At 38.3% G+C, this 24,026-nt stretch overlaps 1 protein-coding gene across 28 annotated transcripts in view; it reads left to right on the top strand.

Annotated features, from left to right (window-relative positions):
• Window positions 1-19,537, top strand: part of LOC137055698 (receptor-type tyrosine-protein phosphatase delta) — a 633,917-nt gene extending 614,380 nt beyond the window's left edge. For all 28 annotated transcript variants that reach the window (XM_067430762.1, XM_067430433.1, XM_067430164.1 and 25 more), the window contains 9 exons: window positions 1,373-1,492; window positions 1,573-1,727; window positions 7,088-7,373; window positions 8,675-8,853; window positions 8,941-9,067; window positions 10,184-10,309; window positions 11,049-11,203; window positions 13,361-13,496; window positions 16,724-19,537. In XM_067430762.1, the coding sequence (XP_067286863.1) occupies window positions 1,373-1,492; window positions 1,573-1,727; window positions 7,088-7,373; window positions 8,675-8,853; window positions 8,941-9,067; window positions 10,184-10,309; window positions 11,049-11,203; window positions 13,361-13,496; window positions 16,724-16,792 (1,353 nt within the window). In that variant the 3' untranslated portion in view covers window positions 16,793-19,537. The remainder of the gene's footprint in view (window positions 1-1,372; window positions 1,493-1,572; window positions 1,728-7,087; window positions 7,374-8,674; window positions 8,854-8,940; window positions 9,068-10,183; window positions 10,310-11,048; window positions 11,204-13,360; window positions 13,497-16,723) is intronic.
• The last annotated feature ends 4,489 nt before the right edge of the window (window positions 19,538-24,026 follow it).

Genomic DNA, 24,026 nt, shown 5'->3' with positions numbered 1-24,026 from the left:
TTTGCATGTACTAATTGCTTAATTTATGGGAAATACATTAACTTAAGATTTATTGGCGAATATTGCCAAGTCTTAAACTTGGCTAACAGGATTGGAAAAATCAAAAACGTCATATGAATTGAAAATAAACAACTCAAATAATATTTAGTTTCTCCTCCTGATGGTTTTCTGATGGTAAATCATCTTGTTTTACTGACTATTTGTTCTGGTCCAATTTCGTACCCTCTTTGTGAAAAGTGCACAGTTATAACTGTATTATTTTTAACAAATTACATCAATTACTGGCAAAATGAATTGTTTTCAAACAGAGGTTTAAAAGCTTTTGTCGTTTTTGTCAAACTGATTGCTGGTCTAATTAATATTACAATCCATGTCATCCACAATTTTTGCAGATTTTACCCCCATTTCATTTAATCTTTTCCTCATTTGCACCATTGATGTGTGTGTGTGTGTGTGTGTGTGTGTGTGTGTGTGTGTGTGTGTGTGTGTGTGTGTGTGTGTGTGTGTGTGTGTGTGTGTGTGTGTGTGTGTGTGTGTGTGTGTGTGTGTGTGTGTGTGTGTGTGTGTGTGTGTGTGTGTGTGCGTGTGGTGTGTGTGTTTTCTCAGATTCCTTATAATTTCTTCTCTAAGGCAAGACACAGAGCATCATGTCGTCTTCAGCTGCCATTATGAGTTGCAGAATTTAAATCCATGCCTTGAATTTCCTGCATTTATTCTTCTACATGAATAGTTAATTGTGCATGAATCCACAAAATGACGTTTCTGCTCTGTCTTGCTGGTCTAATCTTTAAAGATGGACTGGAGGGTCGCATAAAGCAGCTGTCCTGCAGCCTTTGTGTGGCTATAACAGGCAGCCTCCCATTACAGTTTTGGTCATGTGGTGCTAGAACGTCTCGATGCATTTTAATGATTGCAGCTTCAAAATATTCACAGCTAAACAATGTCCTAACGAATATGTTATCGGTAGTATATAATCATTCTGATCCTGCTCTTGTTTGCATTTAGACAGACCTGCATTGAACATGCGATGCACATCGATTTTCTTCTTGTAACTGTGTTTTCCGTCTTTTTTATTCTTTTCCTCCTGACAGGGCGGCTGCCGTACAGTAATGCGACGCTATTTTATAGCGACTCACAATGCAACCAACATCTATAATGGTAATAAGGGCCCAGCTTTAATGTGATTGCGACAGATCGCTTGAGATAGTAATTATAGCATCTGTCAGGCTCATGGAAAACCCACTCGTGTGTTGAGAAATCCGCTTGTCAGCAGGAAATGGGAATCGTGTTGCTCGCTGGAGTTATTCTCTTGCTTTAAATGAGCATGATTCATGTTTGATGGAGGTGTGTGTGTGTGTGTGTGTGTTTGCAGGTGAAGTGTGACCAGTACTGGCCAAACAGAGGCACAGAGACGTACGGACTCATTCAGGTCACGCTGCTAGACACGGTCGAGTTGGCAACGTACTGCGTCCGAACGTTTGCACTTTACAAGGTATGTGGGTGTTTCAGGGATCGTTCACCCAGAACTGAAATATTTCATTTGTGCTGTGAGCATTTTACTCTTGAATTCAGAACGGATCCAGCGAGAAGCGCGAGGTGCGGCAGTTCCAGTTCACGGCGTGGCCGGATCACGGCGTGCCGGAACATCCCACACCGTTCCTGGCCTTCCTGCGCAGGGTCAAATCTTGCAACCCGCCAGACGCTGGACCAATGGTGGTGCATTGCAGGTCTGAAGAGATCTTTCATTGATTTTACATTTTATTATAAATATTTGTATTACATATTTTATTTATTTATTATTATTAAAAATGAAAATGATCATGATACTCCAACAATGAGCGTAATATCCATTATATATTGTTGTTATTGTAATATGTACATATTTGTTTGTTACATGCAGTAAACCATATTTAGTAAACCATATTAAATAAGAAAATAATGCTTTTATTCAGCAAGAATGCATTAAAATAATCAGAAGTGACAGTACAATTTTTTAATATATATATATAAATAAAATATTTAATTTGATTTATATATATATATATATATATATATATATATATATATATATATATATATATATATTTTTTTTTTTTTTTTTTTTTTTTATGTTCGTTTCAATATTCTTCAAAGAATCCTGAAAATAATGCATCACATTTTCCACCAAAAAATATTGAGCAACAAATACTTTTTTCTTTTCTTTTTTACAATAATTAAAAGCATGAATTATTATTTGAACAATATTTTACAAATGTAGTAATTTGTAAAATTTAGAAGCATATTAGAATTATTTCTGAAGGATCATTTGACACTGATTCCTGGAGTGAGGATGATAAAAATGTAAATACATTCACATAGAAAACGTATATATTTATCTCTTTTTACCACATTTTTTATCAAATAAACTTTTCTTCTTTTTTTTACTGTTTCCAAATCCAGATAATTTTTTTTAGACACCCTTTGTCTGCAAAACGCTTAAAAAGGAATTTTATGTAAGACATTGAATAACGCAAGCAAACCGTAGCTTACAAAAGACTCATAGGTGGTGTAAAGATGTGTCGACTGTTTTTCATTGATCAGCAGAACCCATATTAATGCACTAATATCTGATTAAGTTAAAAACTGAAAATAGTATGGTCTCAAGATTTAAAGTCGGTGTGTCTCTGTACAAAGAAACATGATTTTGGTGCATGGCAGAACATGAGGCACTCTTGCATTTATGGAAAACTCAGATATGAAACCATCTGTTAAATTCCCCTCTAAGCGAAAGCGGCACAAAAACATCAGGCAGCGAGAGGCATGCAAAAAAGACAAGCCACGAGCTTCCATCGGAAAACTGCCAGATAGAAAACAAGGATTAGTAAACCCTTAAAAATAACACATACGGCAGTTAATTAGAGCTCCCAGCGGAGCGCTTGAAATTGAAAAAAATCCTTATTTCCCCTCTTTTCTCTGGCTGGCTTGCGTGCTGAATACGGGAATTAATATCATTCATTGGGACGGAGACTTTGAATTCCTTTCGGCTCAGATCAGATAACGGCTCGACAGCGAGACTTTAATCCTGCTCAAAACACCGTCCCCCTCCGCGAGCTCTCGTCTGACCATTAAAAAACCTCATTCTTTCATTTCGTGGCTGGTGTCAGAAAGTTGACGCATCCTTCGGGAAGAGCAGAGAAAGTTTTAAGCTTTGCATGTGATGTGCTAACGTGTGGGCAGGAGATTATATGTGCTGTTTGTCAGACAAAACAAAAGCACTTGTGGGTAATTAACCGCACCGGAGGCATTTAACGCTGTTAAACGACTCGCCCAGCACAGAATGAAAATTCAGATTGCATACGCTTATATGCACTTAATGCTTTTGCGAAATTTCTGAATCGATGCTGATAAGCCACACGTGTGTGCTGCGGGCATTGTCAGCTGTAAGGAGGGCGTTTACCGCTGTCACCTGCAACCCCCGGGTCGCCGCAGACACACAGCCAGCTGACCGTTATTGCAACAAAAGAGAAAGTCCATCCAATCGCATGATTGAATGTCACAGAGGTCAGTGGCCGAGAGACAGACAGGGTTTGTGAGGGGGGGAAATCTGACACAGCAGTGATTCCTAAAGTACGTTTGAGTGAATCTCATGAAACCTGTCAAGAACACACCCTCATCATATTTCACCACAGATTTTTTTTTTTTTTTTTTTTTTTTTGCATAAAGAAAATGAAGACTTGCTAAAATCAGTGGATATTTCAGGGTAGGTTTATTTAAATCAGTGTCTTTCTTTCTTCGTTTTTTTGTTTTTGTTTTTTTAAGAGGTCTATTATGCTACTATGCTTTATACGTTCAACTTACTTTAGTGTGTAATGATGCTGTGTAATGAGAAAAAGGGCTGCAAAGTTGCAAAGCACAAAATGAGTTATTCTCTATATTAGTAAACACTGTTTCTGTACTCCCTGAATCACCTCCAGTGTAGTCTCGAGTTTTCTTTCCAGGAATGAACACATCACAATATCCCTCAGTTAAATTATTCCCCCCAGTTCATACACAAAATAAAGAGGCGAGGTCTGGTTTAGTTGCATTAGTAGTAGTAGTCGACCAATATTGCTTTTTTTTGTTTGTTCATTTTTTTATGGCTAATGCCGATATCTTAGTTCACATTAGTAGCTCGATTAATTTGGTTCGTTTGGTCTGGACCAAAAAACAAAAACAAAACGTAGTCTTGGTCTGCTTAGCGTTCATACCGGCATTTTTAACAGCAAACTTAAAGTTACCGAACCAAAGGCATAGGGAGAAACTCACAACCTAATTGGTCGGCTTGCATGACGTAGGAGCTTGCTTACCGAACATTCAAAACAATGCTGTGTGCTGGATTAAACGCGATAATTGTATGCGATATGGCATTACTTTTACCCACAAAAAACTCATGAAGGGATCATAAAATGTTCAAAACATTCAAAACAGCAGCAGGATTTCCTCCGTTGTATGCAGACGGGCGTCTCTTATACAAAAGAGACGGAAGTTCTGTCGTCTGTACCGTCAAATGGGCAACTGTTAAACAGAGACCGTAAATTAATGAATATGGATAATGGGAGTACTGTATGTACAGGCACTGATGTTCTCTGTGCAATCAAAATAAAAGTTGCGCTTCCGACACACAGGCCAAAGAGAAAAACGTACTAAAGATCGACCAATATATCAGCCTTTGTGACATAATCGGTCAACCACACACACACACACATATATATATATATACTTTTTCAGTTGTAAGTTTTAGAAACAGTCAGAAAAACTCTTAAAAGTAAATTGATTATAACATTCAATGAAGATTAAGCTCATTTAGGCTGTGTAGTTGTCTGCCTGTCTCATCCATGAAGTTGCAACAATGGATAACAAGCTTTTGGGTTTTCGTGAACCAGAGCCAAACTGACTGAGCAAGTTGAACGTGTGCTATAATGTGTTATTAATATGGCTGGAGGTGAGGAATAACACAACATTTTTTAAATTCATTCAGTATTCCATGATCTAATTCACTACTATTTCAATTAAAATTTAGTGCAAATTAACTGTATTCACTTGTGTTGTAGGCACTAAAAACAGTCCAGTACATTATAGTCAAACAAATTTTTATGTTGAAATAATGGCGATTTCTGTGCCGTTCCAGACTGGTTGCTTGCCCCTGCCCAGCCACCCATGTGAATAAAACATTGCTCCACCTCTCAACACATAGCTGACCAATCAATGCACGTTGTGCTTTTCAGAAGGAAGGGTTTCAAAAGCCCTGTTCGGACAGGATTCGTTTTATTTGGAGATGTGGGGTAAATTAATTATAACCAGAGCTTCTCAGTGAGTTTAGTTCCGTTCGAATGTGTCAGTATGTATCTCAGTAATTATCACGGACAATATCAGTAAAGATTATGGTGACTTTTAACTTTTGTAAAAAGGTCTGTAAAAATTACTTCAAGTAAAGCTAATCGCATAGCTCTAAATATGTACATTAATATTTCCTTAGTTTCTGCTCAAAAAGTTATTTTTTGTTTTGTAATTTTTCAAATATGGAGGCCATTGAAGAAGCATTTAGTTGCATTCTAGGCGGTGGGATAAGTTTGTGGCAAACCTCAAGTGTTTTCTGCAAAACATTCAGATAAAAATGAAAAAGGTTGAGCACACTTGCTAAGTCAAGTTACCCCTTCCACTTCTGGTATTTTACTGAGATTTCTTCTGTGGTAAAATTACATTACTCCATCTTCCCTTGTAAAACTAATCAGAATAGTGCTATAGAGACTGGAACTGAAAAGAGCATTACTGACAGACTGGAAGAGAGGATGTGCAACTGTGTAAAGCATTCAAGCATTAAAACTTATTCTTGTAGGCCCCCAAAAACAAAACTTCGTAAAATGGCATAATTGTTCCTCTTTAAATCAGTTCCTGTATACTGGTATGTGGTTTTAGGGTGAAGAATTGTGAGGCACAAAGAGCTGAAATAATAAGAATACTGAATGGTCTTTGTGAATGGTCTTCATGTCAAGAGCTCAATGGGTTTTGGAAACTTTATGTATGCACTAATGAAAGTTCTGTGTGTGTTATTCCAGCTAAAGTGTGCCATTACTTAATACATCTCACTGTACTCAGATCTAATATGAGAGCATGTAGTCATTTAATGAAGGGCTCTGATCTCAGGTGTCGCTGGTTGACGTCAGCTGCAGTGCTTCAGGAAGTTAGCAAAGTGTTGGCCTCTTGAAAGTGATGGAAAGAGCGGAGTAGATGGAGGCTTTTAGAGTCTGTAGATGGAGGTTAGAGAGGGTGAGAGGCTAAATGGAGGGCTTTTTTTCCCTCTGATAGCGAGCACAGGTGTACGGCAATCAAGCCGAGTCAAGAACTCTTCATCCACTCAGGAGAATCTCCGCTATTAAATACTGTTTGACTGCAGCAAATGTTTTGCGTTTATGACAGAAATATAGTGCAACTTTGACACAGCACCCACTGACTGATGTTTCCATGTGCACCCCACCGATAATCTGATTATTTCCAATAATCAGTGTAAAGACCTTGTAAGATGTTGGCATGACACGAGCAAACCTCTTAAATCCGATTTACATGCAATTGTGTATTACTCTGATTATTTGCTAAGAATTGTGGTTATTGTTACCACCATTTTCCCACATAACACCAATGCACAACACAAATGATGAACAAACAGTCTGTGTATTACTGGCAGCTGTTTTAATCTACTTGTGTCAAATGCAAAACACATTTTTATGGATCTATTGGATTTTTTCGGTGAAGCACCTAAAATGTCTCCATTTCCATGTTTTTGTTCATCAATATACTGCATTTATATTCATGTTGTGCAATGCCGTCGATATGAACAAAAAAAATAGGATGCCTTCTTTAGTCACAAGCACGTGCACTAGTTAAATAGTTGTTTACATGCCTGTTAATTGAGATTAAATTCAGTTTTTTTGCCAAAATCTCAATATAATTGCATTTTGTCGGTGGAAGTAAACATAGTCAACATCAGCGAAACCAATCAAAGTACCTTAACAGAAAATACACAACACACAAACCCTTTGTCCTCTTGTTTCTCATCTGTTTCGGCTGACAGTGCCGGAGTGGGTCGGACTGGCTGCTTCATTGTCATCGACGCCATGCTGGAGCGAATTAAACATGAGAAGACGGTGGACATCTACGGCCACGTGACGCTCATGCGCGCACAGAGGAACTACATGGTCCAGACTGAAGATCAGTACGTCTTCATTCACGACGCGCTCCAGGAGGCCGTTACTTGCGGGACTACTGAGGTTCCTGCCCGCAACTTATACGCCTACATCCAGAAGCTCACGCAGATCGAGTCTGGAGAGAATGTTACCGGAATGGAGCTAGAGTTTAAGGTAAGATGGATGTTAGCGGGAGTTGTTAATGACTCTTTGTCACCATCATGACAAAAAAATTACATTCTAATTCATTCAAACATTCTCATTACCATCCACCCATCTGTCCATCCATTCTAAAGCCCTATTTATCATTATATATACTGAACTGACTGAACTGACATGGAACAATATATATATATATATATATATATATATATATATATATATATATATATATATATATATATATATATATATATATATATATATATATATATTGTTCCATGTCAGTCTTTCTATCCATCTCTATCTGTCTGCCTGTCTGTCTATCGATCCATCTTGCTCTGTCTGTCTATCATTTCATCTGTCTTGTCTTTTAACTTCTAATTCATAGAAGTTTGGATGAAATGGTTCAAAAGGGTTGCCCTTCACATAACTACTAGCAAAGAGAGGTTGATAAAATAGTGCAGTATCTTGTTTAGTTTTTCTGTCTAGTGTCATCTGATTACTCTAGATCAAACTCACATCTGAACACAAGGGGTGCGATCATGTCACAAATTTACAGACATCCGACCACAAAATCTGGCTCCTCCTTCCTGGAATGACTGCAGCGGAACCGCCAGCTTTGCCACAGGAAACTGCTTGTCTCTCCTCTGTTATTCAACCCCACCACATTTTACACGGCCTGCAGTTTGTCAAACAGAAATCTATTTACTCAGAGTAAGAAGGTGATCGAATGTCATGCCACATCATGATCGCTCAGCGAGCAAAGCCCCAGCCCTGGAATTGACCTCGCTGGTGAGGCTTGGCTGCTGGAGTCTGGACCGTCTCAGGCCACCGCACGCCGGCTCTCCAGCTCTCTCTCCACCAGCCGCAGAGACAGTGTGGGGCCTGTGGTTTCTCCTTCAGGAACCCAGAGATCCCTGTCCCGTTCTCACACTAGCGCTAAACATTACTTGGTTCGCTTTTTTTCACTGAGCCACATTAGCTTTCGCTCTCTTGTTTTCATGACCAAGTTCAAAACCGTTAAAAACATTGACACTGAACACTGTGTTCGTGCACTGGTCTGTCTATCCATCTATACGTCTGTTCTTCTATCATTCAATCTTTGTCTGTCTGTCTGTCTGTCTGTCTGTCTGTCTGTCTGTCTGTCTGTCTGTCTGTCTGTCTATCAATCTATGCAAAGCAGCCCCCTACCATAGTAGTACATCTGAAAGCATTCAGTTTGAATCTCAAATTAATCTTCAAACTGCCCAAATATCTAGACAAAATGTTGCTAGTTTTCTATTCTGATGCTGTTTGCAATTTGTTTCTTGCAGCGGTTAGCTAACACAAAAGCTCACACCTCACGGTTCATCAGTGCCAATCTGCCCTGCAACAAATTCAAAAATCGACTGGTTAACATCATGCCCTACGAGTCCACACGCGTTTGTCTTCAGCCAATCAGAGGAGTTGAGGGCTCCGATTACATCAACGCCAGCTTTATTGATGGATACAGGTGAGCAGAAAAGCCTAGATTTTTCTGTCTGTGTGTGTGAATGCGAATGTAATGGTAAATGTGTTACCTCTCTCACTGTATCTTCAGGCAACAGAAGGCTTACATCGCAACGCAGGGTCCTTTAGCCGAAACCACAGAAGACTTCTGGAGGATGCTTTGGGAACACAACTCCACCATCGTAGTGATGCTGACCAAACTCAGAGAGATGGGCAGAGTGAGTGTTTGTCTAAACATCTAAATCTGTATCAAAATCCGACTAAATGTTGTCCTTGCAACTGGACTTAAGGTTTGTGCTTGCAGCTGGACAATTTGGAAATGGGCGAAAACAAATAGACTTGATTGAAAAATTCTCTGTAAAAAAAATATTAAAATGAAAATATATAAAATTCCTGGATACAAAAAGCAAAAATGGAGATGAAAAAAAAATTATGCATGTTTTCAATCTCAGCAACTCTAAAGACTAGAAGTAAATGAAGAGATCTTTTCCAAAACGCGATAAATGCAAAAAAATAAATAAAAAAAGAGTTTCTCATGCCATTTTGTTGTGTACTGAACCTATTCTCTGCTCCATCAATCTTTGGTTCCAAATAGCTATATTTCCTTGTTTAAATGCACTGTAAGATGCAGTTTCTTTCCAAACCGCTATAAGTGCCGAGCCTGTTTTTAGCCTAAATCCTCTTATCTTGTTGTGAGCCCCCTGCTAATTTTGAGTATTTGTAGTGTTTTGAAATTAAACAAAACAAAAAATCTTTGAATTTATAATCAACTATGTTGTTGTTTCATTTAACAATCAATGTTTAACATGTTCAGACTGAGCCAATAGACCATTTTCACAGGATGAATCGAATATTAACTAAATGTATGGGTGTAGGTACAAAAATGACATTTTCATGAAACCTATTAAAATGGATTTATAGTGTTTTGGAAAAGAGCTCCTCAAATGGATCCTTTTGTTAAGGATATTTACATATTTTTCTGGAAAAGAGACAAAGATACTTCAGAAAATATGTACCTCTTCTATCTCTGCAACTCTACAGACTACAATCACAATTCAAAATTGTTCCAACTTAAATTTTGTATAAACATCAAAATACCATTAAATAGATTTAAAAAGCCTTCGGAGCTGTCTGTCAAAAATATTCTCCAAATTTCATCTGTTTAGAGATGCCGTGATCCTCGGGATTGGGGAACCATTGAGAAAACAACAGTGGGATTTTCTTTCAAAAAGATTTAGGCTCATTTGTTTTTACTCAGTGATTGCTCCTGTCAGTGCTATTATTTGTACCAATGCTCTAGGCTTACAGACTGTTGTATTCTGTCTGTCCATCAGGAAAAGTGCCATCAGTACTGGCCAGCAGAGCGTTCAGCCAGGTATCAGTACTTTGTTGTGGATCCAATGGCCGAATACAACATGCCCCAGTACATCCTGAGAGAGTTCAAAGTGACGGACGCCAGGGTAAGACGCAGACCCTTGGACCCTACTCTGATTTGTGTTATAGTGCATGTTCAGTCTGAGAGCATCTGTGTTCAGGAGGCTAATTCCCTCACAGTGTTTATTCTGATAAACACCCTCACTCCGCACCTTCGTGCCATTTTATATCTGTCTCTGTCTTTTGCGTTGCTTATCTTGGATATACAAAATCACTAAAGAAAGGCAAACTCTCTGAGCTTCTCATCAGGAGCCTGTTCAGCCGCCCACATCAGAGGAATTAGTGTCTGGAATCACTCATTCGCATGCTCAGGTGAAGCGACACAAGTCTGAGCTGTGGGTGGCTGAAGCTTCATATCCTGTTAACAGAAAAACACTGAAAACTGGGGATACTATGCTTTTAAATTGTATTGTGGTAATACCATGTTGTTCTTGGTGTACCATACTATGAAAATAAATAAAACAGCTTGATAATTTAAATGCTTCAATGTATTTAAAAAAACAAAAACAAAACAAAAAACATTAAAATCTTCAAATTTTACTTTAAATCCCTTTTTTTTTTAAATGGGTGTTTTCAGGTTTGGTTTGTTTTTTTATTATTGTTTATTAGGCTTTTCAGCCGTCATTCAGCATGGGTCATGTTATCGTCAGTGTTTGACAAGCGCAGCGTCTGCCGCACATAAATGTGAATGTAATGGATTGGTGTAAGGCGTCAGGGAGCAGCTGCAGGTCCTTTATGTTGGTTTGTGTCTCTCTCTTCTTTCAGGACGGACAGTCACGGACCGTCAGGCAGTTCCAGTTCACAGACTGGCCAGAACAAGGCGTGCCAAAGTCAGGGGAAGGCTTCATCGACTTCATCGGCCAAGTGCATAAAACGAAAGAGCAGTTTGGTCAGGATGGACCCATATCGGTCCACTGTAGGTAAGAAAGACACAAGTCTGTGTGAGAAAACCAGAGCCGAGCAGATTGCCATTTTACATCAGTACACAAAAATCTTGTGTTTTGTTCTGACAACTGTTACATGTGTTCGGCCAAATATTATCTAAAAACATATACCTAGTTTTCAATATTTAAAATTTTATAGTATATAAGTCTAATGTATAGGGATAGCAAAATTAGCTAAATTTAAAAAAAAAAAAAATCTTCAGTTTAATGCGTAAATTTTTTTTAACACAATTAACGCAGCATCAGGTTTTTTTGTCATACTGTGGCTGTGCTACAGTATATTATCATGCTTTCATTCAAGAGCAATTAAGCTTTTTGTGAATTAGATAACTGTATACAACTGTAAAAACTGACTGCAGGAAATCACACCAATTCTTTTGGCTAACGGATGTCTGTTTTACGAAGTGTACCAAGACATCAAGACAATAAAAACGCAGCTACCTCATGGAATCCACAATTTATTTTTGTCTGAAGAAGCCATGCAGACATGCTTGAAGTATGGCAGCATCGCGTTCCCTTTTCAGGGAACCGGGTTACACGGTTAACTACAAACGTTCTCTTTCAAGGGAACTTCAAACATGGCATTGTAACCCTTATGGTATGGGTGGTCATTTCAGACTCTACTATATAAAGTAGGTGGTCATTCCAGACTGTACTCCAGCCCATGAGGGGGGCAGGACCCTGAGTTAGAAACTAGAGCCTTCCCACAGATAAAGGGTACAAGCTTAACACGGCTACAACAATAAGACCCAGCAGATTCTGGTATTGGTGGACAGAAATACCCTGTCCTAACCTGATATTGCATATTGTGGTGAAGGTTCAATCTCTGGTCCAAACACCTCAAGTGAGTGGAACAAATGGTTAATTCCTCTGACTGGGTGACTAACAGCCAGCCGTTGGTATAATTCAGAACGCAAATGTTCTGGAGTCAAAATGGATCCAGAGACGCACACATGCTCTTTGACGTGTAGATGGAAATGAAGAACTCTTTATTGGTGTGCTTCAATGTATGCTATGCACAATAAACTCAGTCAGCCCCCTCGAGAACTGACTAAGTGTGCTCCACTCCCAAACAAACAACACAGAGATGCTGTGAGTCATCACCTGTAAGAAAGTGAGGCACAGAGGCACACACCTCCTAAATTTCTCGCTTGCCATTCTCAGTACTCTTAGCACTCTTATCAGGATGTACAATTTTGAAGAACAATTACACAAAAAAAGATATGTAGCTTCTAAAAAGATAAATCTGGTGATTTAGGGCTCTTTTGTGGTCTTGATGACACGGTAGCATCAACTCGATGACGCAGCGTTGAAGTTCCCTCGAAAGGAAACTCACCACCTTTAAAGAAACTCATTGAAATTGAAATCTAGAAAAAATACATACAGATAAAATGTAATAAAATAAACAACTAAGGGCAAGATTTACTAACATTTTGCACCAGCGCCAACCCTCTTTTGGTGTTAAAAAAACTACTGTCAGGATTTACTAAAGACATTTGTACTGAAAATGCATAGACAGGGTTGTTTTTGCAGCTTAATGCATATGCATTTGTAGGAGTTTTCCTTTCAGATGCAAACTTGGGAAAAGAGTATTTAAATAAATCATGCAAGCTAATTTAGGTTTGCACTCATCAATTTACTAACTTACTACTTACTTTATTTACTGCCAAAAAAAGCCGAATGTTCTTGGTCCTGATGCTAATTTGCACTGTTCTTGGTTAATTGCGTTGGTCATTATGGAAACGATCCAGCTTTCCACTTCCATCGGCTCTTTTATGGGATTGCGCTCTCACGCTAATTTGCCCTTTGTTTAGTAAATCTGACCCTAAATGTGTATCTTGGATGTTTTCTTTCCACTAGTTTGAAAGCCGACATGTTATAATAGACCACAACAAAATAGACCACAAGACATGAAAAACAATGCTTTTGCCTTAACTAAAATGAATAAAAAATAGACACTTCAAATCCGATTAGATTCAGTCAAATTTGTTTCCATGTTACAAGGTTTGAAATATCAAACATCCAATGGATAACTCTTGTGGCATCATCAGAAGATCATGTGAAACATCTGTTAACTATTCAGATTATGAATCATATTCTGTGTTTTGATTGGTTTGTTGAATGTCTCGGCAGTGCTGGCGTGGGGCGGACAGGAGTCTTCATCACACTCAGTATCGTTCTGGAGCGGATGCGGTATGAAGGCGTGGTGGACATCTTCCAGACGGTCAAGATGTTAAGAACACAGCGGCCGGCGATGGTCCAGACCGAAGTACGTCACACATTCACATTTTGACTTAAAATATAAGCTTGTTAACTCTCAGTCTCCCAGGACAGTTGGCACGCTTTTGATTACCTAATTCGAAAACCTAAACACTCAAATCATGAGGAAACCATTTTGAAATTGAACCATGGGCATGCTACAATTTACCTTTTAGCAGCTCAATTTTTGTGATATCACAACTTAATTATTTAGTAAAATATATATTATTTATCAAATAGAACATTTGCTTTACAGTAAACTTAAACTTCTTTAACTTTTTAAACTCTTAATGCTTTCACTTCTGCAAATGATGAGAACCAACCATATATCTATATTCCAAACCATTCAATACTTACAACTAAGTTCAGTTAAAGACTGAATCAAAAATACTTTCTTAAGCATTCAGCATCATATCCAATTAAAATAGCTAATAACATTCCAGTCAGTTTAGTGATTCATCTTTCAGATGTCCTCTATGATTTTAGTTGGATAAAGAGACACGTGTGTATTGAGTTTGTGACACTGATGAGGGAAAGAACGTAGCTTTGTACGGCCTGCAAACGCTCATTCTCATTTATAATGACAAACCCTTCAGGTTAGCCATGCAAATTGGTTCAGATAAGCAATTTCACAGCTAACCCCCACAATGGCCTTTTCCAGCGTCAATGGGGTAAAATTATTTTTCACGTTCAATGCGACAGCGAAGTGATGAGGCTCGAATATCACGCTCGGCACAACACAATCCCTCCTTTTCACCTCGGAGCGCCAGCAAAATGCGCGTCACAAAAGCGGCGGTATTAGAGCTGCGCGCGCAAGCCTTCACGTGGCAGACCGCTGAGCTGATGTGTTGCTATGGAGATGAGAGGAGCCATGCATCCGTGAATTCACAGAGAAATCCATAAAACCTACTCAGAAGATGTCACATTACATCACTGATGTGCTTTACCAAAAGATTGCATTTCAAACGAGTCATAGTTTCTTTCTGTTTGAATCCTGCTTAGTTTCTCATTATGAATTAATAATAATAATGTCATTGTATTATTTATTGTTTTTTTGTCAAATACACTTCCTAGTAAATTGTATATGAAGTATAGCGAACTTTCACATAAACTCTTTCGGAGGAGTTTTCGGTTTTCCTAACATTCATATATAACAACAAAATATATGACCATATAATCTAGTATTTCGTCTGTCTGTATATAATATTAGATTGTATTTAACAGTGCATTATTAAAACGACCTATGCCTGGCTTCACAGACAGTGCTTAGATGAAGCCAGGATTAGGACATTTAAGTAACATTTATAAACATGCATTAAAACAAGAAAAGAAAAAAAAAACATTACTGGTGTGTATCTTTAGACAAAACAATGGTACTGACTTAATTTGAGATCTGTCAGTGCAATTTGCTTTCAGTTAAAACAGCTCAAACATGCATTTTAGTCCCGGACTAAGTTTAAGCCTTATCGGTGGGCTAAATTGCGTCTTCAGGTTACACATCAACCCTATGTACATGGAACTGTTACTGAATATACTTAAAGGGTTACTTCACCCAAAAATAAAAAATGTTGACATTAATTACTCACCCTCATGTCGTTCCAAACCCGTAAGACCTTCATTCATCTTTGGAACACAAATTAACATATTTTTGATTAAATCTGAGAGCTCTCTGACCTTTTCATAGACAGCAATTTAATTAACACTTTCAAGGCCCAGAAAAGTAGTAAAGACGTTATTAAATAGTCCATGTGACTCCAGTGGTTCAACATGATGGGACGAGAATGCTTTTTTGTGTGGCAAAAATGTATTTGTTATATAAAACAACTTCTTCTAGCCTGTGCCAGACTCTTACACTGTTGACGTAGTGTAAACAGTGCACCGCTTTCTAGTTCTGCGGCAGAACTACTTCTACGCATGTGTGACGGAGCTCACGTGAACAGCGTCGGCCAATGATAAGCCAGCGTTCTGGAAGTGCTGCACTGTTTACACTGCACGTTAGTAATATGCGCCTATAGGCAGGTGCACAACGCGCGTACACTCTGCTTATCACACACAGGGACGCACGCGCAGCAGCACACAAACATTTTTAAATATTAAAAATAAAAGGAGTCCTCTCTAGAGAAGCGTTTAGTTTTTCCGCTCGCAAATTCCACCATGTGAATGGCAAATCCGCCATGGTGAAAGTGCAACTGGCTTTAAAAAGGGAATGGGAGATGACACTCTGATTCGTTTATTGCACTTTACACCCAAAACACACCCATGACTCATTAAGAGACTAGGTACAATCCTTTTGGACCATGCACCATGTGCTTTATTGAATAATGACTGCAAATATTATTATTATTATTATTATTATTATTATTAGTATTAGTATTATTATTATTATTATTATTAGTGGTTCAAGCACGAAGTGCTGAAACCCTATTGTAATTGTACTGATTTTTATTATTATATTATTATTATTATAAAATGTACAGTACATGACAACTGCACATTCAATACAATTAAGTGCATTTTTTCACAAATTTGACCACAAAACTTTTTTTTTTATTTTATTGAGATTCATACATCATCTGAAAGCTGAATAAATAAGCTTTCCATTTATGTATGGTTTGTTACAATATATTTGGCCCGAGATCCAACTATCGGAAAATCTGGAATCTGAGGGTGCAAAAAAAATCTAAATAATAATACAACCACCTTTAAAGTTGTCCAAATAACACCATTAGCAATGCATATTATTACTAATATACATTTTTTATGGTAGGACATTTTCAAAATATCTTCATGGAACATGTTTTTTACTTAATATCCTATTATTTTTGCCATATATATATATATATATATATATATATATATATATATATATATATATATATATATATATATATATATATATATAGTCACAAATACAACTGGGTTTGTGGTCCAGGGTCACATGCATGTTTTGGTTGTCAGTAAGGGATTATTTTCAAATGTTAGCCCTGTCACCATGATTTTGTATAGTAAATGGTTAACAATTAAAAAGTTTTTACATGTAAAAATATCAGAACTAAATTGTCAAAAGTTTCACGTAAGCATTTTGTGAAAGTGTAAAGCTTCCACAGCTGTTGCCATCAACCCTGTTATTTTTCAGAATTTTGTCCAACATACATTAAAGATTCTTAATAAATCTTCATTAAAAATAAAGAGTGTTTGACGTGACACAGATTTCACCCGCTTCTCTCTGTCTCTCAGGATCAGTACCAGTTTTGTTACAGAGCCGGGTTGGAGTATCTCGGGAGCTTCGACCACTATGCAACATAAGATCTTCGTCACGCTGTCAGGGAGACGGATCGACCATCGGACATCCAGCGGTCATTTAATTCTTCTGAGCCATAAATACCTGCTTGTGAAAAGAACTTAAACTCTTCGATTACATGTTGGATGTGCAACGTAAACCTAGAAATACTTAAATGACAATAAAAGACAAATATCCAGGTGGACCAAGAAAAATCACCCCGACATGATTTCAAAAAGTGAATAATGAATAAATTAATAGTAATAATAATAATAATTTCAGACAGGTGAATCTAGACTGCTGAGGCATCGAGCAGAAATAATCGTTGCTTCGAGGATTCATGAACACAAATCATAAAGGAACATTGTGGAGTCAACGAACGCAGAGACGCTGTGAGACGGGGAGCTCGATACACGTTGTGAAGAGAGTTGGTTTTGTTCCACAACCAATACGAGGAGATACGTCACTGATGAAGAGAGGAGACTTCATCACCAACGCCGCCATCATCATCATCATCATCATCATCATAAAAGAAAACTAAACAAACGGACAGAGCTGAAAGTAATAACTACGACGCACTGATCGTTAGATTAGATGTCTGGAGAAATGACACATAACACAGCTTTTGTTTTAAGTTCCATGACCGTGCTTCATAATTATTATAATTATTTTTATTTTATTTTTTATGACAGAAATCAGTTAAAACTGACCGTATTGGTTTTTTAACAATGTTTCTTTTATTTTTATTTTTCGGATGTCCTGATGTTTGCACCTCTGTGCCCTTCTTTATTTCATTGTTTTGCTGGTGGTTTGTGGCATTTTGTTTTGTGAACACACACACAGACACACACACACACACACGCTGAATCATGGGGTGGGCAGAGTATAAAGGTTAGAAGATATCTCAGTTCTTCCAGAGAGAGATATTAAAATAGATGATGTCTTTATTTATATAACGTTGAAATGTATATTCACAAAACATGAATAATATGTGAGGAGATATAGCTATATGAATATAATAATATATGGAAATGATGGTGGGTTTCTGTAATTCCGTTGGAGGGACGTTTTCCGCTGGAATGCACATCAGACGGATGGACGAACGGACACAGACTACGTTTAACGCATCTTTTCTTGTGCAATAAATCTGTTTTACAGCCAGAGGGTTCGATTCTCGTTCGTTTAACGAGGGCGGGGTGAATGTCGTCATATTCACGACCTCATGGATCAAAGGTCATCGTCGTGCATCTGTTAGGCCACAAGACGTCCACGTGTTCATTCTTTTGCATTTAGAGTGCCTTATATTTATGCCTGTTCTTTTTTACGATATTCATTTAACGACGTGTATAGTTTCAGTAGTTCATGTACGAGTATTTATCGATTGATTTCGTGTACGGATTTATATTATGAAATTATATATGCAAATACGTAATTCCATCATTACTGTTTAATTTTCTGTGGCCTTAATTTGGCTCAGAGAAAAAAAAGAAGAAAAAAAAGAAAAGAACAAAAGACAAGGGTACGAAAAAGAAAGAAAAGCGTTCGATAACCGTCAGGCCCGATACTGTTAATTCATTTCTTTTGTATTACTCATTATAAACTTTTGAGTTCCCAAATGGCATGAGCAGTTTCTTGGGAAAAATTAATGACTTTGTCTTTTTAAAGGCTAAGATTTAGCATCAAATGCCCGCTTTTTGTGTGTTCAAATTTTAGGCAGTGGAAAATGAACCTCAAAACCTCTTGTTCGAAAAAACAAGTTATTCTGAAAATCCTGCCAAGCTCTAGGTGATAAGATAATAAGTATTTTAACATGCGATTTTTAAGACAAGACTATTATTATTTGAACCTTGAACCTCACTGGCTTTGTGGATGTGCATTCCAGATGCTTTTTCCCCCCTGTCTTGTTTCGAATAGATAAAGTGTTTTATTGTCAGTCCGAAATCAATGTTTTTGCTTATTTTGATGTTTATTTCAAATGTTTTCATCGTCTCACTTGGGTCACAACGTCGAGCAACAAGCAGCTGTTGCATAGTCTCATGTACCTGTCAGCGCCACCTAGTGTTCAGCGCTTCAATGTGCAATCTGCTCCATATCGGCTTTTCTTTCACTTTTCTGGATCTTATTTGAATATGCATGAGTTCAACTGCAGTGGGGGCGAGTAGGAAGAATTGCACTTTGTATCTCTTTATCTCTATGCACTGCCCTACTGATTCCGCACCCATTACGGATTTTACTTGAACCCAAATGTACGAATCTCCTTCAAACTTCACTTGGTGTGTATGTAAATAACACAGAAAAGAGACTACCCAAGTAATAAGAGAAAAAGAAGAGAAAAAACAAGATTAAGAAAAGCTAATCGGTTGCGAAAAGAGCATCTTTAGCAGGTGATTTCAAAGTGTCACTTCTTCCCCCGTTCAGCCGGTTGAAAGACTGAAGCGTCACCAACGCAAACGTGCACGTGGTGTTTCTAAGCTCCCTGTTACTCTCACATCTGGATGCATAGACTGAAATTAATTCAATTCAGTTGTAAAGAAAAAATGGCTTGTTAAAAAAAGAATCATAAAATTACCTCTAATTAGTTGTAAATGTAAAATGTTTTTTGATTTGATTTTTTTTTTTTCTCTCTGAATGAATGGAGTGCTTTTTATTTTCATACTTAGATGACATTGGTGAAAAGACACATCTGTACGAGAAGCCGTCCTTCTGTACTTTGCTGACACAAGTTCCATTTGTTATAAATGAATTCTATTAAAAAATGTAAGTGTTATGCATATGCGTTTCCTTCCTTCTCTACTCTGGGCCTGGCCGATCAATGGGACTAAATTGCTCAATTCTTCAACTCTGTTATTGGGGAAACAATCACAGTAGTGTTTTATTTGTATTATTATTATTATTATTAGGTCAGAGTTTAAGCAAATCCGACTGATGCATAGATTTGTGTACTGTTTTTACTGTGCATCTCTACGCTAGCAGTTAAAGGGATAGTTCACCCAAAAATTATAATTACCTCATGAGACACTCACCATCAAGCCATCCTAGGTGTATATGATATATATCATATACACTCCTGAACAAAATCTTAAGACCAGGGGATGCATTGCAAGTTTTACACATTTCGCACTTGTGGATCATAAACTGCATTTAAACTCAAACAAGCCGTTCATCAGCTGATCAAAAGTTTGAGACCATAGCCATAAAAAGGTCAAATCTGCACAAAAATATGGCATTGTCCTTCAAGCAGTCATATTGTCAAGATCTCCTGATGGCAAAGGCAAAAAGGCTTTCTCTCTTTAAACGTGGTAGGATAGTTGAGCTGCACAAGCAAGGCCTTTCACAACGCGCCATCGCTGCTGAGGTTGGACGCAGTAAGACAGTCATTTTACATTTCTTAAAAAATCCTGAGAATTATGGGACAAAAAACTCAAGTGGTAGACCCAAAAAGATTTCACCTGCACTGAGCCGCAGGATCCGACGGGTTGTCCGTGAAGACACAGGTCAATCCTCAACCCAAATTAAGGCCCTTACTGATGATGACTGCAGCCCAATTACCATAAGACGTCATCTGCTAGAGAAGGGCTTCAAGAACAAAAAACGTCTTCAAAGGCCACGTCTCCTCCCACGACACAAACTTGCCCGTTTAGAATTTGCAAGGAAGCACCAAACATGGGACATTGAAAAGTGGAAGAAAGTTTTATTCTCTGATGAGAAAAAATGTAACCTGGATGGTCCTGATGGCTTCCAACGTTACTGGCATGACAAGGAGATCCCACCTGAGATGTTTTCTATACGGAACAGTGGAGGAGGCTCCATCGTGATCTGGGGTGCTTTTTCCTTCAATGGGAAAATCGAGCTTCAGGTTGTGCAGGGGCGTCAAACGGCGACTGGCTATGTGGATCTGCTGCAGCGGGCATCCCTCTTGACCGAGGGCCCCCGTCTGTGCAGTAATGACTGGGTCTTTCAACAGGACTTTCAACGCTGCAATTCACAAAGCCTGCCTGACGAAGGACTTCTTCCAGGAGAATAACGTTGCTCTTTTGGACCATCCTGCGTGTTCCCCTGATCTAAATCCCATTGAGCACATTTGGGGATGGATGGCAAGGGAACTTTACAAAAATGGACGTCAATTCCAGACTGTGGATGCCCTTCGTGAAGCCATCTTCACCACATGGAGCAACGTTCCCACCAGCCTCCTGGAAACAGTCGCATCAAGCATGCCGAAACAAGTTTTTGAAGTGATCAACAAGAATGGTGGGGCTACTCACTACTGAGTCCTTTTTTGACATTTTTAGTACTGATGTGCGTTTATTTTTGGGCTATTTTCTTGAACTTTTGATCAGCTGAAGAATGGCCTGTTTGAGTTTAAATGCAGTTTTCAATAAATTGCCTACTCTCTATTTTTTGTCTCTTGCTCCTGTTTCTTCTTTTTGCATTTTGAAGCAGCACTTCAAACCCGGTCATGATCCACTAGTGCAAAATGTGTAAAACTTGCAATGCATCCCCTGGTCTTAAGATTTTGTTCAGGAGTGTATATATATATTCGGATTGTAAAAGAAAAAAAACTGTTTAAAATGTCTATTTTGAAGCTGGTTTGTTGATTGTATTAATATTCTGCCGTTTGACAAGAAGAAATGATTTTTCATATTTCATTCATTGTCATATAACCACCTTTGGAATGTTGCACAAGAATAGTAGACCACATTTATATTTGTTTTTTACGAAGCTGAGCATAAATGGATCCAGTCGGATAGAAATCCGTTGAAACAAGATGCATGAAGTGAGTGTAAATGTCCCCTATATGTGTTAATGCAGTAACTGGAATGAAGGTTAATGATTCCCCACTGCTGTGTGCATAAATCCCACAATGCCTCTGTTCTGTGTTTAAAACACTCTTGCTCTACTTCAGGTTGTCTAGCAGGAATGGAAACGACAGTCAGAGTCACATCTAGTGGAAGCGCTCCAGAGGGTTTAATGTGTGAAGTTTGTATTTCTGTAAGTATGAATTGTTCAGTTAACCACCATTTATGATGTTACACTATATACACCACAGTGTATCCAGAAATAATTCACAGCGCTTCACACAGCCTTTGCCATGACACTCAAAATTGAGCGCAGGTGCATCCTGTTTCCACTGATCATCCTTGAGATGTTTCTACAGCTTGAGTCCATCTGTGGTAAATTAATTGGATTTGACATGATTTGGAAAGGCTCACACCTTTCATTATAAGGTCACACAGTTAACAGCGCATATCAAAACACAAACCCAGCCATGGCGTCCAAGGAATTGACTGTAGACCTCCGAGACAGAACTCTATCGAGGCACACATCTGGGGAAGGGTACAGGAAAAAGTTATGTAGCACTGAAGGTCCCAATGAGCACAGTGGCCTCCATCACCCATAAATAGAAGAAGTTTGAAACCACCTGGAATCTTTCTAGAGCTGGTCACCCGGCAAAACTGAATGATTGGGGAAGAAGGGCCTTAGTCAGGAAGGTGACCAAAAACCTGATGGTCACTCGGACAGAGCTCCAGCATTTCTCTGTGTAGAGAGGAGAACCTTCCAGAAGAACAACCATCTCTGCAGCACTACACCAACAAGGCCTGGATGGTATGACAGAAGCCACTCTTCAGTGAAAGACTGCCTGGAGTTTGCCAATAGGCACCTGAAAGACCCTCAGACCATGAGAAATTAAATTCTCTGGGCTGATGAAACAAAGATTGAACTCTTGCCTGAGACTGGCGTGCTCAGTTGGGGACACCTAAATTTAAACTAGATTACCGATCTGCCCGCATTGACACTATATGATAATTGAAATTAGCTGGATAACATCAGCGTTTTTCACCAGAGTGGCTGTACAGTCAAATCAAATGATGTTGCATTATTTTCTGTAAAGCTGCTTTGAAACATTTGGGCTTGTAAAAAGCACTATATAAATGAAGCTGATTTGATTTGATTTGAATGGTAAGTGTCATGTCTGGAGAAAACCAGACAGCATTCATCACCTGGCCAATACAATTTGTACAGTTAAAGGGATAGTTCACCCAAAAAATGTAATTCTGTCATAATTTACTCACCCTCAAGTTGTTCTAAACATGTATGAGTTTCTTCTGCTGAACACAAAAGAAGATATTTTGAAGAATGTTTGTAACAAAACAGAGCGAGCACACATTGACTACCATAGTATTTTCCCTACTTTGGTAGTCAATGGTTGATCTAGTGGCTACAGGACAACTCTGTGAATGTCCTTGGGTCTCCCAGCCAGAGGCAAGACTTGAACCCATTGAACATCTCTGGAGAGATCTCTGAAATGACACCGATGCTCCTCATCCAACCTGATGGAGGCTGAGAGGTCCTGTACAGAAGAATGGAAGAAACTGCCCAAAAATAGGTGTGGCAAGCTTGTAGCATCACACTTGGGGACTCTCCATAGACGTAATGTTTGTTATATTTTTATTTGATTTTCCTCGACATGTTTATTGTTGTTGGCTAGTTCGCATGAGTTGATCACCTCCATGAGTCGGTGGGCAGGGCTACTAGATTAGACGTTTTGTAGATGTGTGTTTCCTAGCGCTATGCTGTAAAAATCAACCACAAGATCGTTTGCTGGGCCTGGTGTCTTTAAAAGCTTTTATTTGACTAACAAGGAAGTTTTCAGCTCTGAAACTTACAGAATATTCTAATATTACTATGACATTTTATATATCAAAAGCTCAAGGGAAAGTTGATTTCTCAAGTCATCACCCCTTTGAGCCAGACGCTAATAGGTAGATTCTATTAGTCATTATGGAAATGATCCACTCCGTCTGTGTTCTTTAATTTAAGCATTGTCGGTAGATCACACGCAGAACTTTTCACTCCCATCCGCACTTATTTGGAATTGTGCTCTCACGCTAATTTATACTGTGTAGTAAATCTAACCCAACATCATTTAATTTATAGTAGATTAAATTATAGTTTCTCAGACAAATCCATTTTAATATGCTAATTTCAAACCATTATGCTGCTAATACATCTTGCTAAACATTGGTTGACAGGGGAGAGGTAGGTTGTAACACATCTTTAAAAAGTGTTACAACATCCCCTAATGAGAATTCAGTGGAAAGAAATTGTAACTGATTATTATTTTTTTTTTTTTACTCAAGGAACACTTCAACATATTGATTGTACTAGCTGATTTTGGGAACATGTTTGTTTGTTTTATTTACCCATTGGAACTGAGCTGACTGTCTATGTTAAGTGTAACATTATAAAAATAAAGATAAC

Source organism: Pseudorasbora parva, chromosome 1 (assembly GCF_024679245.1).
Source record: "Pseudorasbora parva isolate DD20220531a chromosome 1, ASM2467924v1, whole genome shotgun sequence".
Taxonomy (NCBI): domain Eukaryota; kingdom Metazoa; phylum Chordata; class Actinopteri; order Cypriniformes; family Gobionidae; genus Pseudorasbora; species Pseudorasbora parva.
This window is presented reverse-complemented; position numbering and strand designations above follow the sequence as displayed.